Source organism: Phyllostomus hastatus, unplaced genomic scaffold (assembly GCF_019186645.2).
Source record: "Phyllostomus hastatus isolate PE091 unplaced genomic scaffold, TTU_PhHast_1.1 phas_contig_90, whole genome shotgun sequence".
Classification (NCBI taxonomy): domain Eukaryota; kingdom Metazoa; phylum Chordata; class Mammalia; order Chiroptera; family Phyllostomidae; genus Phyllostomus; species Phyllostomus hastatus.
This window is the reverse complement of record NW_025333984.1, coordinates 9,092,840-9,109,845: the sequence shown is the minus strand read 5'-3', so window position 1 is coordinate 9,109,845 and position 17,006 is coordinate 9,092,840. Positions and strand designations below refer to the sequence as shown.

General features: G+C 39.2%; 1 protein-coding gene across 1 annotated transcript in view; it reads right to left on the bottom strand.

Annotated features, from left to right (window-relative positions):
- TENM1 (teneurin transmembrane protein 1) overlaps positions 1 to 17,006 on the bottom strand; it is a 703,022-nt gene that overhangs the window by 362,371 nt on the left and 323,645 nt on the right. Inside the window, exon 5 of the mRNA XM_045852186.1 lies at positions 9,605 to 9,845. Within this exon, the coding sequence (XP_045708142.1) occupies positions 9,605 to 9,845 (241 nt within the window). The remainder of the gene's footprint in view (positions 1 to 9,604; positions 9,846 to 17,006) is intronic.

Sequence of the window (17,006 nt, the reverse complement as noted above, 5' to 3'; positions counted from 1 at the left end):
AACTCTTAGCCACTTTTAGCAGCTTTTATGGAGAAGACACAACAGGATAGCTTTGGGATTGAGGTTTATTCCACAGGGAGGAGAAAGAGACTTTCTGGAGAAGAACTACAGAATCAGAGGATCTGAGAACTCTAGCACATCCAAGGATGGGACTCTTGGTAAGGAAAGAGAATATGGTAATTTAACACTAGGAATTTCAGGGTGAAATTTAGATTTCTGGCTCGTAGCTTTAAAATTATGGGTTTTTGGTTCCAGAATGATTACCTATTAGTTTTAGAAGAAACTTATTTGCTCACAGTATAGCCAGCCTAGTAAGAGGGCTTCAATGGAAAATGGAGGAAAAGGGAGAGGAAGAATAGGAAGAATAATGCCTAGTATTACTGAAATGAATAACTGGTGACTACAAATGACTCTGAGTGCAATACGCTCTTCCTGTAATGTCCTTTCTTTCATTTCTCACATAATGTCTCCTCATGATTTTAGATCAAAATGACTTTTAGGCCATTTTCACAGGGAAATTTCCACCTTCCCTTTTCTAACTACCTCAACCCTTCTGTCATCACTATTTCCCAATCTGGGTTAGGTCTACTACCTCCAAGTATTCCCACCACAGAATAACTTTAATAAAGCACTTACCAACTTATCATGGTGTTGTTATTACTTCACTTGGGCTTCCCTGCTACAGCAAATAGTTGAATGTGAAGACCCTGGATCTACAGCTTGGGGTCAAAATCTGACCTGGATCTGCTACTTCCTACCTGTAGGATTTTTCAAAGTTCCTTAATCCCTCCACCTCAGTTTCCTCAACTGTCAATGAAGAAGGTTGCACTAACAGTACTTACTACATGGAGTTATTGTAAGGATTAAAGCAGCTAGTTAATAAGGGCTTGCAACATTGCTGGGAATGTAGTGATGGTATATATTTAGGTACCATTATTTTTACTATTGGACTAGACCCTGATTTTTCTGAGTACAGGGACTCTCATTGCTCAGAGTAGCTGCAGTACACAATGAACAATCAGTAAATGCTTTGCTGAATGCCTCCCTGTGCAGGACATGCTCAATAATCCACAAACTGGTAGGTATATGTAAATATTGGATGTTTTTAGAGCCTATTAAAGATAATGTGCTCTCTGAACTGTAGTGACTCTAAATTTCTATCCTTTAGAGCAGGGCAGTACCAGGTTCCTATATTGAAAATAATAAAATTTATTGCACATTTTCTACATGCCCAGCCCCAAGCAGACATTTTACATATATTTTCTCATTCAGTTCTCAAAACAACCCCACAAAGTAGGGTCTGTCATTTTCTTCATGTAAGATATGGAGAAACTGAGGCCCATGGAAGTTTAGTAATGTGTCCAAGTTCATAACCATATAAGTAGCTTAGTCCAAGGTTACTTAAGTATGTATGCTTAACACATCACCCCCACCTCTCTATCTCCATCTTTGGAAATATACCCATCTTACCAGGTTGTGAAAGACATCCCCTTCATCCCACCCTAAAACAGATAATTCAGACATTGGAAATGTCAACAGAAGTCTTGGAGGAGGAGCCAGAAAGACTGACTCTGAGTGAGGAAGGGCTCATGGCAGGACATACACCTGAATGTATTAGGTAGTCTGAGCATTGTTTTCATGAATGATGGATATCCAAAAGCTGTTCTAGAGATTAATCACAGAGTAGTCTTACAAAGCCTAACAGATATGTGACACCAAAACCTAGGAGAGGGAATGTTTCTGATAATTTGAATTTGCTGGTTGTTATACATGGAATATTTGCATCTCTTCCTCCCTGCCTTCATATGTTGCAATCTAATCCCCAGTGTGATAGTATTTGGAGTAGAGCTTTTGGGAGGTGATTAGGTCATCAGGACGGAGCCTTCATAATTGGGACTAGTGCCCTTACAAAGGAGACTCCTAAGAGCTCCCTCACCCATTCCACCATGCAAGGACACAGGGAGAAGATGGCAGTTTATGAATTAAGAAGTCGGTCCTCATCAGACACCAAATTTGCCAGTGCTTTGATCTTGGACTTTTCAGATTCCAGAACTGTGAGAAATAAGTGTTTGTGTTTGAACCACCCAATATTTGGTATTTTGGTTATAACAGCCAAAACAGGGTAATACACTAGTGAAAGAGTATATATTCTTTAAAAGCACACTAAGAAAGGAAGTGAAATGATGTGTGTTTTTACTTGGGGGAAATCATGAACATAAGAGTAGAAACATCTTCACTCAGATGAAGACAGAAATAGAAACAGACAAAAAGTAGAGTTGTTTCTTGTGTATTATTATTGCTATTATTATTCTAATATTTATGAAGTACTTACTATGTGCCTGGATGATCTAAATACACTGCAACCATTAACACATTTACTCCTCACAATAGCCTTATGAGTAGGTGTTACTATCACCCTTACATTAAAGATGAGAAAACTGAGGCATGGCAATGTACATAACATGCCCAAGGTCAAACAGCTAACAGATGGTGGGTCAAGAAGTCTACAGTAAGCCTTTTGGTCAGATGGAGGAAATGGATGCTCATTTCTAACACAGACCACAAAAGTGTCCTAAGAATAGTGTAGTAAACAAGAGTGCTTTCAACTCCACGGACATCTGCTAGACATATCATTTAACTAAAGGCAAATAGATGACAAGTCCCCAGCCTCCCTGGTTGATGACTCTACCTCCCAGAAGGAAAAATGATAAGGAGACATGCTTCTCTCACTGACTCAAAAAAGACAAACTGGTGAGTTGAAGGTCATAGATACCTTTAGATTAAAACAACCATATTAGTTAAGAGTCCCTAAGTATATTATGAAGCAAAACTCCTAGACTTTAGGAAAGTAGTTTGCTAACATGAAGTTGGTATAATTCCATGTCCTGAGACTCTTTAAAAAAAGGAGATGCAATGAGTGGATCAAGAAATGGTGGTACATTTACACAATGGAATTCTACACAGCAGAAAGAAAGAAGGAGCTCCCACCCTTCATGACAGCATGGATGGAATTGGAGAGCATTATGCTAAGTGAAGTAAGCCAGGCAGTGAAAGACAAATACCATATGATCTCACGTATAAGTGAAACCTAATCAACAAAACAAACAAGCAAGCAAAATAGAACCAGAGACATTGAAATAAAGAACAAACTGACAGTAAGCAGAGGAGAGGGAGATAAGGAGAAAAGAAGGGAAAGGGTTATCAAGGAACATGTTCAAAGGACCCATGAACAAAACCAAAAGCGGGAAGGATTGAGGATGGAAGGTAGGAGGTCAGGGTACGTGGGGTAGAGGAAAGTGGTGGTGGGAAAATGGAAACAACTATATTCAAATGACAATAAAAATGATAAAAAATTAAAAAGGAGATGAATTAAAAGTTGGGAAGGGTTGTTACCTATCGAAACCTGTGTGCCTGTACTACGTGCTCACCATTTAATTTAGGTTTCTAAAAATTTATACAATGAATTACTTGGCCATAAAAAAGAATGAAACCTTACCATCTGTGAAAACATGGACCTAGAGGGTATCATGCTCAGTGAAATAAGTCAGTCAGAAAAAGACAAATACCACATGATTTCACTTGTATGTGGAATCTAAAGAACAAAAACAAACAAAACTGAAACAGACTCATTGATACAGTGAACAAACTGATGATTGCCAGAGAGCAGAGGGTTGCGAGACTAGTTGAAAAAGGTGAAGGGATGGAGAAGCACAAACTGGTAGTTATGGAAGAGTCACAGGAATGTAAAGTGCAGCATAGGGAATAGAGTCAATAGCATTGTAATAACTATGTATGGGGCCAGGTGGGCATTGGAAATATCAAGAGAATACTCAATGAAATATATGATTGTCTAACTACTATGCTGTATGCCTGAAACTAATGCAAAATAATGCTGAATGTAAAATGTAATAAAAAATAAAATGTAAAAACAGAACATGTACCAAAACAAAGGGATGAAAATCAAGGATAAATACAGGTAAGAAGGTGTGATGAAAATAATGCCAAGAAGCCACATACCCCAGATGAGCCTGAAGCTTGCCAAAAACTGCTACAGATGACTGAAGAGTTTTGGTTTATTTTGATAAAGGTGTGTTTTGAGCAAGAAGAGCAAGGATAGCACAGATGTGTACCTCATGCAATGTGACTAGAGATCAGGGAGGCTTTCTCAATGACTAGTTTTTTGTTTGTGTGAAAAAGAAAGTAGAAAGTCGGGGGTGCATAGGGCAGGGGAGAGTAATGTGGTGTTAATGGGAACAGCTGTAATTGAACAACAATAAAAAATGAAAAACAAATTATTGACTTCAAAGGGTTAAAATAATGATCAATATAAGGGAATCAAAGCATAAGATAGGCAAAGTGTTCTGAGGAAGGCACTTGACTGTTCTAAATGAATTAAAATTATATCTCAGAGTGGTGAGAAATCTTGCTGATTGGATTACCTAGTCATAGTAGCTACAATTTCAAGACTGTGCTATAGTGAAATGTGTCAGAAGAAAGGAGACAGCAAATATTGACTTTGGTTTTCAAAAGGCAGGGGGAACCCATGGGCTCCTTAGACCAGACCAAGAAACATCATGTTGACTGAGTGCAAAATTCTAGAACAGGTTATTAAAAGGATGATTTATAAGCACTTAGAAAAAAGTAGTACCCATGAGAAGGCAGCATAAATTCTCTAAGAACAAGTCATGTAAGACAAATCTCATTTCATTTCTATTTTTGACATAGTGATTGGATTGGCAGATCAGTAAAAACATACGCATTCTGTATCTGGATATCAGCAAGGCACTTGACAAGGTCTCTCATGATATGCCTGTGAACAAGATGGAGAAATGTGAGCTGTGTGTTAGTAAGAGAATGCTGCCTGATGGAAAAATGTCAACCTGCAGGGCGGTTCCAGTGGCATGCCACAGAGCTCTTACATTGATCTTGCCGTACAAACCATTTTTATGAATGACTTACATAAAAATGAAGAAAGCATACTTAACAAACCTACAGATGACACAGTCATGATAGCAATGCTATGCAAATACTTTGTAGGGCAGAATTAGAATGCAGCTACATGTCTGCAAGCTATCAGGATGAACTCAAATTAGGTAAAATCAACCTTCTAAACATATTTCCACCTGCACTGTGCCCTCATCCCAAACACACAATTTAAAATAGCCTCAATTATATAATTATGGATTAAATAAAATGTGGCCTTAGCCTCAGAACTTGTAAAAAGTTTAAAGAGTTTAGTTAACAAGTGTTCTTCATGTGTATCAGTAATGCATTCGGCCACCAATAAGACTCTGATATTGAATTGGACAGCATTACCAGGAATATGCAGTTAGATAAAGGGTCAGAACTGACTGTTGGCCATTCCTAAAGGCGTCAATTGTGGTGATTGTCTGAGAAGAGTTCCACTGAAGGCACTTCAGATCTGCTCCCAGCTTTGCTCAAGGGGAGGCCAGACATGACTCTGCCAGCGCTTTTATAAATCACAGAACATTTCTCTCCTCTAGCCTCAACTGACTGAGGGAATAACTGATAGGGCTTGCCAAGAAACTGAAAGGCAGCCTGGTACAAAAGAGATGAACTGGGCTCATTGAATTCCCTCTCTTAGGTTTTTGAACTGAAAGGGGGCTGAGTTTGACACCCAAAAGTATACCTCTGGCATATTTATTATTTTAGGCTGGTTATTTTTAAGAAACAGCAGATACAAAGAAGCCCTGAAAACCCAGTAGAAGTTATTCTTTGTAAGAGGCATTTTCATGTACAAGGGAAATCTCCTTTTGTAAGGGTGTCTCCCTCTCTGTATCAGGGAGACAAGAATGACCCAGTCTCCAGAGATTCTCAACAATGGAAACAGCATAACAATGCTACTCTTGTTCACTGTACTTTCCCTGATAATCTCCCATAAGTGGGACATTATCACCCCACTCCTAACATCTTTCTTTTGTCATTATCTGAAGATGATATTTAAGGTAATGACTTGGGTCATTTTAGCAAGTTACTCAATTTTCCCAGGTCTCACCTGTGTATACAGGAGGTATACATGTTATTAAACTTGTTTATTTATCCTTTGTTAATCTTTTATTATATAGTGGTTTCAGCCAAGAATCAATAAAAGGAAAATAATTTTCCATCCCTACAACATGTAGCATTAGCAAGAAAATTAGGCAGTTACCAAAGAAACGTGCAGCTGAAGGGATGGACTGATAGGCGCCAGGAGGTACACTGGGGGTCATGTGGTACTGCGGAAAGCAGACACTGTTATGACAAACAAGAATATATGTGGTAGTACACTACTGGACAATGAAAGACACAGAGGAGGCCAAGAATGCAGACAATTGCCAAGTCATAATAGTGCTGGAAATCTCTAGGCCTTACCTGCCATGGGAGTTGACCAAAATTTCCTGGGTTCTCAGAAACTGCCCATAGACTTACAAAGACATTTGCAGCTACTCCAGGCAACCTGAACAACCTCTGCTCCTTGGAACCAAACAGCCTGATAAGAACCCACATATACATTCAGCCTTGGCCATGACACTTCACAAGTAGTTTGAACAAACTAGACTGTGGGACTGGAGTGCAGAAATCAGGATGGAGGATTTGAAACCCGTTAATGTGAGGAACAGCTGAAGGATTAGGGGAAACATTAAGCTCGAAGAAGAGAAGAATCAGGAATAGTGAAGGGCTTTCAGGTGTGAGAGGGATTTTACTTATTCTGTCTCCCAGGCCTGGGAGAAATGGGCAGAGGCATGGTCTCATAGAACAGACTGACAGCGGTCAGAAGGGAGGGAGGGACTGGATGAAAGAAAGTGAAGGGATTAGCCAAGAACACATGCATGACCCAAGGATAGGGACAGCAGTGTGGTGATGGTGGGAGGGGGTTGCTAGGTGGAGACAGGTGAAGGCGGAGAAAATAAGGACATCTCTAGTAGTGTCAACAATAAAAATAAAATGTAAAGAAAGAGGTGAGAGATTTTGGTGCCATAAGAACATTCCAGTAGTTGTCTGAGATGACATAAAATGTCTAAGGAATGAGTCACTTTCCCATTCTGGAAATATTTAAGCAGAGACAAGTGACCACTTATTCAGGTAATGATATTTCCTTTGCATTGTATGATGCTTTATAATGTATGAGGCACTCTCTGCTGCACTAGCTTGATCTCCCAAACAACCTGTTGAGACAGGTATTTTGATACTCATTTTTACAGATGAGGCAGCTGAGCCTCAGACAGGTTATGTCACAAAGTTCATGAGTAATGTCAGGGTTACCTTTGATTGAATACACATGAAAACATTTTAAAGGATCGGTTTGGAAGCTCCTACCTACCTGATCAGGCTAATAGGTTTTCTAGGTTTTTTTTTTCTTTAATTCATCTTTGTGGTGCTAACCAGTGTGGCTCAGTTGGTTGAGCATTATCCCACAAAACAAAAGGTCACTGGTTCAATCCCCAGTCAGGGCACATGCCTGGGTTGTGGGTTCAGGCCTCAATGCTGGGGAGATACAAAAGGCAACCGATCGACATTTCTCTTTCGCATTGGTGTTTCTCTCCCTCTCTCCCTCCCCTCCCCTCTCTCTAAAAATAAATAAATAAAATCTTAAAAAAATTCATCTTTGTGATGTTGAATATATTTTCAAATATACTAAAAAGGTATGCTTGCTCAGGCTCACATGAAAGCTTATGTTCTTCTCTGCGTCTTATGAAACTGAGAACAATTAATACATTCCTTGCATAGATACAGAAGGTCCGTGGGTGCAGTTTGTACAAACATGCCTAGATGTACATTTCAAATACGAATAGTTTTCTCTCTCCATTTGCCTCAGCTCACTGCCCACCCTCCTTTCAGATTTCCTGTTATTTGGCCTCTTATAGGGAAGGAGTGTATTTGCTTGTCAGGATTGCTAGTTAGCCAGATTGCCCCAGTATTTCCTTAGCTCTCTATCACTAAGCCCTGCAAAGGAATTAAAAGAAGAATGCGTAAATCACCACTGTTAGTGAAAGTTCCTTCAAGGTATACTGTACATCAATCTCTGCTTTGTTCACTTCCTTCACCACCCCGCCTTCAATTAAAAAATATATAAAAGAATATACAAACCCTGTCACTAGCACAGTTCTAATTGGGTTATCTTATAGGTGCTGACTGCTATATTTTCTCTTGGGAGACAGCAACAATATCACTTTATGAAACTATGTAATCTAGTATGTGATGAATGATACTGAGTTTCCTGGATTTGGGCCAAAGTGCTTTCACTCGGTTGCTAGTGACATATTCTGTGATGCCATAGCTGGCATTTAGCTTAATATGTTGCTTAGGAAACAAATAACCAGCCTTGTAATGTGGGTTTATTAGTCCTCCCCTTTCCATTCCAATTCCCAGCTATTGGGACAGAAATTGATCAGAATTGACACCAGATGTTGCTTATGAGGTGATATGTTATACCCATTGTTTATTTAGGTTTAGAAAAAGCTTTGGTGGTATATCGAAGTAAGGCATACAAAAGACAAGGGGAAGTCATTCAATTTATAAGATAACAGAATACTATGTTTTATTAGGTAATGTTTTTCTATGTTAATAGAAAGTTGTAATTTTCAATTTAAGATAGTGACTAGAAATGATGAACAATTTCTCAATTAATTGCATCTAGTGCTAAAAATATATTATGGTCAAGGGACCTAGAGCTGTGGGGGAGGAGAATTTTAATCACATGACAAAAATTTAAGGAGTGAATCTGGAAACCTAAATACATGAAGTAACAGAAAAACAGAGGCAAACTTCTTTGTTCAGAAGACCAAGCTTCATCCCAAGGGCAGAATCAAGTTTTTAAAATTACACATGGAACTGGAGATCAGTGGCGGGGTGGGGGGAGGAGAGAAGGGGAAAAGGTACAGGGAATAAGAAGCACAAATGGTCTGTACAAAATAGACAGGGGGAGGTTAAGAATAGCACAGGAAAGGCAGAAGCCAAAGAACTTATATGTATGACCCAAGAACATGAATTAAGGGGGGGGGGGGTATGCAGGTGGGAGGGGGGTGTGCAGGGCGGAGGAGAATAAAGGAACAAAAATGGGACAACTGTAATAGCGTACTCAATAAAATATATTTAAAAATAAAAAAGTAATAAAATTATACATGGACTTCCAATTCATGAAACAAATCTTAAAAAAAAATGTTTGAAGGTGACTTAGTTTTCCAAAGAATCCCATAAAAAATAGAATGTCAACTATCACTGTTCCTCCAATTGCATTTGGATTTTTCTGTAATGTTGCAGTTTCTTAAAACAAAGGACAATTGCCTTTTAGCAGTTTGAGGATGCAATGATAGTCTAGATACAGGTTTTGCTTCCTATGTTTTCACGGGTATCTGCCTGTGAGCTGTTTATGCATGTGTGCCTTCATCTTTTCACATGTATTGATGCTTTGGTCTGTGTCTGCTGGTGTGCCTGGATCTAGATGTGTGTTCCTGTGTGCACATCTGTGCTTGTGGAGGGATCTGCATCTCTGTGTCCCTTTGTGTGTCTCTGCACATGTCTATTGTGAGATGAGTCTCTGCACCCAGCAGAATCATCCTCTGCTAATCCGTAAATTTAGTGGGATCAGTAATAGTTTAAGTACCTGGTCTCCAATGGGATGTTGCTGTTCAAGACCCAGCTGTTATGCAGATGAACTGAATCCTGTGTACTGGTTGGAGGAGCAGGAGCAGCTGGGCTGGGCTGGCTGCGGGTAGTCATTGATCTCCTCTGAAGAGAGTCTGCTGCAGGGGGTGGCTTCCTGGCACAGGTGCAGGCATGAGGAGGTGGCGGTGGTGGCGGCAGGGGTCTGAAGGTGAACTGGTTGTGTGGGCTGCTCTGTATATCTAAAGAGGAGATAAGAAAAACACAAAATAGAGACTTACTTTCCCTCTTGGCAGCCAGGAAAACACAGCTTGTCAGACTTCAGATTTCAGAATAATATAACCTGTGAGGTGTGGGGTAAAAATGTCACTTAACTTTCAAAAACACGTGGCCACATGCTCATGAAATGTAAAACATTCACAGCTGCATTTACATGTAAATTTTGCAGGGCTATTGCAGCTAAAAAGTAAATGAGACCGCCTCACACAATTTGTCATAGTTTCTGCTACTGAGCAAATAAATCATCAACGGGACACGAAGTTACAGAACAGAAGTGAGCCGATTTCCATCAGTTGCAAAAATCTCACTTCAGAAAATACCAGCGAAAGACACAAATTTATTGCAGGAAAAATCATTCAACACTTCCAATAAAACTGTAAGGCCACTTTCTGGCTTACCTCAAAAAATGATGCTAGCCTGCCTACACAGAAGCAAATCCATACTCCAGAAAAGGAGCTCACAAGTGTGTAACTCAACTGCGTGAAGCCAATATCTTTGCCAGCCCCCCTAGTCAGAGTGCTACTTGTAATAACAGGGGAAAAGGAGTTTGTTCACATTATTAGGTATATTTCCATGGTCATGCAAAGCATAGTCTGTACCTTCAGTGCCCCCATCACACCTTTCTAGGAGCTCTGCCATATTAGCAGCAGCTTAGGCAGCAGGTACACCATTTTTTTTCTGCCTATTGCAGACAGGGCAGCATGGGACAGTAGTCCTCAGACTTCTGTTGTTGCTGTTGTTTGGTATTTTGCCACTCTTTTTCTGGCAAGCCCAAGCAAAGTCAGTGAGCTCAAGTTTGGCCCATGAGAAATACCCCCAATGAAACCCCTTTGAAAAGAAATCGCTGTTGTAGCGGATAGCCACCTCTCTTCCACGGAAGAAACACACTAGATATCAAGTGATTGCTTGTCATGCCAACACGTTCTGGATAAACTCTGAAGACTGCATGGCTTTGCCCCACTTCCCAAATGACTGAGAGTTAAAAAGCAGAAAAATGCCAGAGGCTTTCGATGCCTAGCAAAGGGCTCGGCTGGTTTGTGGGGAGACATACTTTGCAGTGGCTGATCACAGAAAAAAAAATCACTTCTTTCAGTCCTTCCATTTTAAACTTGATTTTTGAACATGCTGGTGTGGTTTTCATATTTAACAATGATACTAGTACCCAAAGAGCATGACAAATTCTTGACTATGCTCTCTAGTATAGGTGGTTCTCCTTTTAAATACACTTGCTATATGAAACATGGAATTGTGCAAAAGATAGATAAGGAAAGGAGGAGAGATCATTCATTTTATACAAAGAATTCCTTTAAATAGTTAGCTAACCTTGTATATTTAAAAGGACCTAAAATGCTTCATGAATTTTCTAAATCATCTCCATTATTCCAGGCCCAGCCCAAATCCTATATCCACTAAAAAAAATCATCGCAAGTGCTTAACATCCCATTAATTTTGTCAATCCTCTGGTCTCATAGCCATTACCAGTAGCATGCTTTCTATCCTTGGGACTCAAAGAAGCATTGAATACTGGAATCAAAAGGACTGTGGAGATCCTTCCATGATGCTCAGAGGATTGCTTGTCCATGGACACTTTGTAAGTGAGTGGTACAGTCTAGATGAGAACTCACATTTCCTGACTCGCAGTGCTCTATTTACTGTATTGCAGATCTCTGCAATGAGTTCCCTTTTCACTTCCTTAGGAACTAGAGACACGGAATCTCCACCTTTTCTAGATTCTTTACTTACGACATACCACCTTGCTTTGTAGTCATTTGTTTACGTGTGCTTACCTCCAAGATCACATCTCCTTGAATTTAGGGAAAAGGGCAGTGTGGTATAATGCTCTGCAATACAGCAGCATGGAAAGAGCACATATTTTGGGGATATGACAAGTCTGGATTTGAGTTCTGCCTCTGCCATTCTGAAACTTTAACCCCTCATTTGTAAAATGGATACAATATTTTTCCCCTAACAATTAAGTTTGTTTCACGTAAAATGTGCTTGAACATAGTATGCCGGTGGCTATTTATTCATTGAATGTAGTAGAAGAGGGACTGGAAATGACCATAGAGATCGCCTAGTTCAGCTCTCTGTGCTCCCTTCTCAATTTTATGGATGAGGAATCCAAGGCTCAGAGAGGTGAAGTGACTTGTTCAGTCATTCAACATGTATGAATTTGCCTGCCTATGTCTGATGATTCCTAGCAGAATATCCTTTCCATTACACTATCCTAGAGAATAAATGACTCTCCTCTCTGGATTTAACATTTACTATTGCTTATAAATTTGGCTCTAGCCTTGGCTGGTGTGGCTCAGTGGACTGAGCACTAGCCTGCAAACCAAAGGGTGGCAGGTTTGATTCCCAGTCTAGTGCACACACATGGGGGATGCGGGCCAGGTCCCCAGTAGGGGGCACATGAGAGACAACCACACACACATTGATGTTTTCTCCTTCTCTTTTTCCCTCCCTTCCCTTTTATAAAAATAAATAAATAAAATCTTTAAAAAATAAATTTGGCTCTAGAGTTTGCAATATTACAGCATCCCACTGATACCTCATGTTTTTGTCTTCTCTTCCAAAATAGACTCCATGTTTCTTAGAGCAACATCATCTACTTTTCTTGTATGCTACATAACATTGAGCACAATGGAGGTACAGAGTAAGATTCCTAAAAGCTTTTATTGGTAGAAAAGTGTTTGTTTCACTGGTCCATGGGAATAGAGTACCATCTCAATGTTGCTTTGGCTTTTTCTTTCTCATGTAGCCACTGGATATCTATTTGACAGTTCACAGAGCAGTAGGTTTCCCCCTTGGAGGTTTGTGTCAAATCTATCCCAGCACCATGGGGAAGAACAATAATACCCTGAAGATGGTGCTTAAGATCATGCCCCTCCAAGACATGAAAAGAGCAGCAGTGACACACTCTACAGATTTGCCATCTAAATTCATGAACTTAATGACACAGGGAAGGGAAGCAAAGTGTGGGAGATCCAGAATTGGAAGAAGACATCAGCTTTGGTCTTGGGTTCAGAATACCTCCAAACAATATACATGCTATCTATTATTCTAGTCAGTAATGTTAAGAAAGATTCTATTCATTATGATTGTTCAAAAAGAATCACTCATTGTCATTTGGATTTACCACTTCTGTATTTCTTCAGAATTTTTGCAACTCACTTATTATTAGGAAAAAATGATAGAAATCTACTTTAATTCTACTTCATCAAAAAGTACAATCATTGTATTATTATACCATTTCTGCTATAAATAAAACTGCTCCGTATAGTCATTTTGACTATATATGTGTGTGTTTGTGTTTTGATTTACATCTATTTTATTCTGTATTTTTGTTTCCACATTTTAAATATGGAGAGGTTGCCCTACTTGTTAATATTGTCTTTAAAAGCTTTCACAATATTGGATTGTTGCACTGAGTAGCATACATCCAGACATTACGCCCTTACAAAATGCAAATCATCTCAGCTTCATTCTTTTTTTCACCTCAGGAAAAAGATGAAGAATGCACTTGTTCCCTCCCAAATGAAGTAATTTAATCCTTGGGCTCCATAAAATGGGATTTTTCAACATTAAACATTAATGAAAAATACATTAGGGTTCAGTGTCAGGAGCTCTTGAACACCAATTCTAAGGGTTAAGAGTCACATGTACTCACTTCCATGTGTATCTGGCAACCATATATTCCTGTGCCCAAAAGAAATGCAAAGGAGAAGGGGGGTAGTGATTATGCAAATGTAGATACAGAGACACAGTTATAAAGCTTTTTGAAAGTAAATTAAGTTTTCAGAAGGAAAGGTCCAATTCACATAATATACTTGAATAAGAGCCAGTTTCTGGTTTGAGGCCCTAAAATAACTTGCTAAGAAAATCTCTCCTGGGGAATAGGGAGGCTGCAGACATTTTTCCCAACTGTATACCAGGGGTGCCCAATCTGCAGCCCACCAGCTGTATGCGGCTCAGGATGGCAATGAATGTAGCATAACACAAAATCGTGAATTTACTTAAAACATTATGAGATTTTTTTGTGATTGTGTGTTGCAATGCCTTTAATGTGTGGTCCGAGACAACTTTTCTTCCGGTGTGGCCCAGAGATGCCAAAAGGTTGGACACCTCTGCATATCAAAATAACATGGCATTTTAGGTGCAGCAGAGTTGTTAATGGAAGTGCAAGACTGTAGAAACAACATTGCCTTTGTCTCCAAAAGGTAAGCAGGAGAAGAAACTCGTCAGGATATCTTTTCTTGTCTTTCTCTCTTCTTCAAATAAACCTTATTGTGGATCATGTGTCACAAAAATGTTTCACCAGAAATTAGAATATCTTTCAGAAATACAGTGTGAGAACTTAATCAGGGTGCCAATTGGGGTTCTTTGACCCTTTAATTTCATTAGCACACATAGTCAATTCAACTACAAGGCAATGTTTGCATTTCTAAAATTCACAGCACTGTGCAAAATCACACATGGGCAAAGGGCTTATGGGAAAATGAGGTGGGAACACATGACTTGTGAAAGTGGGTGTCAGAACTCATGAGTTTTTGTGAAGTGGTGGATGGAGTGGTATCTAAATCAGATAGAAAGTTCTAACACCAGGTATGGATAGGTAAGTCTCCTGACCTACATGGCGAACTAAGATAGCTGGTGTTTTTCAGGTGTATGTATGAGGACTGTCCAGAAAAAGTCCAACCATTGTTAATATAACAAGAATGGTTCACACAACATCAATGTAACCTGGCAGCCAAGGAGAGTGGGCTGGAATGCACATGCATGAACAATGATGACTTCACTGTACTAGTCAGTAGGGGCGGTAGATGCCATTAAGTGAGCATATGTACTGTGTGGTTGTTGCAATGAAAATGACTGAGCAAGTAGAACAACAAATCTGCATCAAATTTTGCGTTAAGCTTGAACATTCCCCTACAAAAACTATTCAGATGATTCAGAAGCCTGCAGCTGCGGGTAACTCGTGATTGGCAGCTTCACCACAACAGCACACCCACTCATGCATCATGTCTCAGGCAGAGTTTTGGATGAAACATCAAATCACCCAGGTAACCCAGCCACATACAGCTCAGATTTGCCGCCCTGTGACTTCTGGCTTTTCCTAAAACTAAAATCACCTTTGAAAGGGAAGAGATTACAGACTGTCAATGAAATTCAGGGAAATACAACAGGGCATCTGATGGTGACCGGGAGAACTGTGTGAGGCCCCAAGGTGCCTACTTTGAAGGGGACTGAGGCATCATTGTCCTATGTGCAATGTTTCTTGTATCTTGTTTCTTCTTCAATAAGTGTCTCTGTTTTTCATATTACATGGCTAGATACTTTCCATGGCTGGACAGAACTTTGTATGTATATGTGCATTTTGTATATTCCTACGTGACTTATTCTGCTGTATGTAGTCTTCTGAATTCACCTACTATTTTTAAAAGATAGACTGACCCATATGCAAATGAAAAATGTGTCTTATGTTGAAATTGTTCTCAAGTATAGCAACAACATAAGAACATGTTAATATTTTCAGAGCAAGCTTTGGAACTTGAGACTACATAATTTTCTGTAGGTATTAAAACTAAATATTGGGAGGTGGGGAAGGCTGGGGTGGTGGGGAGAGGTGGGGGAAAAGGCAGAAAACTGTACTTGAACAACAATAAAAATCAAAAGTATTTTAAAAATAAATAAAACTAAATATTGTCATTAGTACAATAATAATAAATAATTGTTTCTTTAAAAATTTGGCCAGACACACACCTATTTTCCCCCAGATCTGTTTTTTCTTTTTTTTTTTACATTTTTTAAAATTGTTGTTCAAGTACAGTTTTCTGCTTCCTTCTCCACCCTTTGAGCATTCTTTCTGTAGTGTCACTATGACAATATCCTCCTAATTATTTTTTTCCTAAAGTTACTATGCAGGGACACATATATTCCCATAGCTCTATAAAAAGGTCACAGGGAGACAGGAAACATGTCTGTACTCTTCTGGACTTCAGTCTGTATTTCATTATCTCATTGGTCAAATTGGAGATAGTGCAACAATATTGTCTCTGCAACTCTGGAATCAAAAAATTCTGAAAACCATGTTTTTCTCCCTGATTCATTTGGTGGGAAAACTTGATCAGAACAGATATGAGAATATTTATGGTGATTATTTCATTTATTGAGTTTTCATGTATTTAGCTGTGGAAGTATTGATGTATTTCGTTGAGTGCTGGCCCCGTCCCAAACTGGATGTCACATGTATGACATTACCTTTGTCAAATCTGAAAAACTGTAAATTCTGAAACATATGGACACTAAAGGTTTTAGACAAAGGATTGTGGACCTATATCAGTATAATAAATTTTCTGGCTAAAATAATAACTGCTTGAATATTAATATACCAATATTAATATATTCTTAATAAAAGAAGATGCATTAGGTAAGTCAACCACTGTATTGAGAAAGAAATAGACTCTATTAAATAGCTAATGTTTAGTAGATATTTGTGTGTATATATGGGCATGTGTATGAGGAAGACACAGACAAGAACAGAAAAGAGGCAGAGGAGGGATAAACAGAGGAGAATTTGCAATTAAAATAGATGACTGCAGAAGAATCACAGAAGCTCTGAGGGAAGGCTAACAATAAATTACAATGTTTTCCAGTTTACATGGTTTCAATTTGGTTGTGGATTACTGCCCTGTGCCTGGCTCTTGAGCCCTGCAATACTATGTACTATCTTTGAGATTGTAAAGTACATCCCTTTGAGGGCTTTGAATGGCCCTTTCACTAAGCCAGCAAGTAAGAGAGTATACTCTCTTAATTTTTGTCAGTAAGGCTGATCTTTGTTGCAACCACTACAAATAAAGGTCAACAGTGAAGCACCTACACTGTTTTGACATGTTTGTAGTGAAACTCGTATTTGTACTTCAGTCTCTCCATAAGCTGATACCTATCTTCAAAGGATGTGCTGGTCTACCTCAAGAAAGTCGAAACTTTCTATTTTCTAGGTCTCATTAATCTCTTTTTATTGTTCTCCAGTATGTTGTACAGGAATGACAGTGAATTGAATATCCACAAGGCACTGCTCCCCCAACCCATTTCTCCCTGCCTCTGTTACAACAGGAACCCAC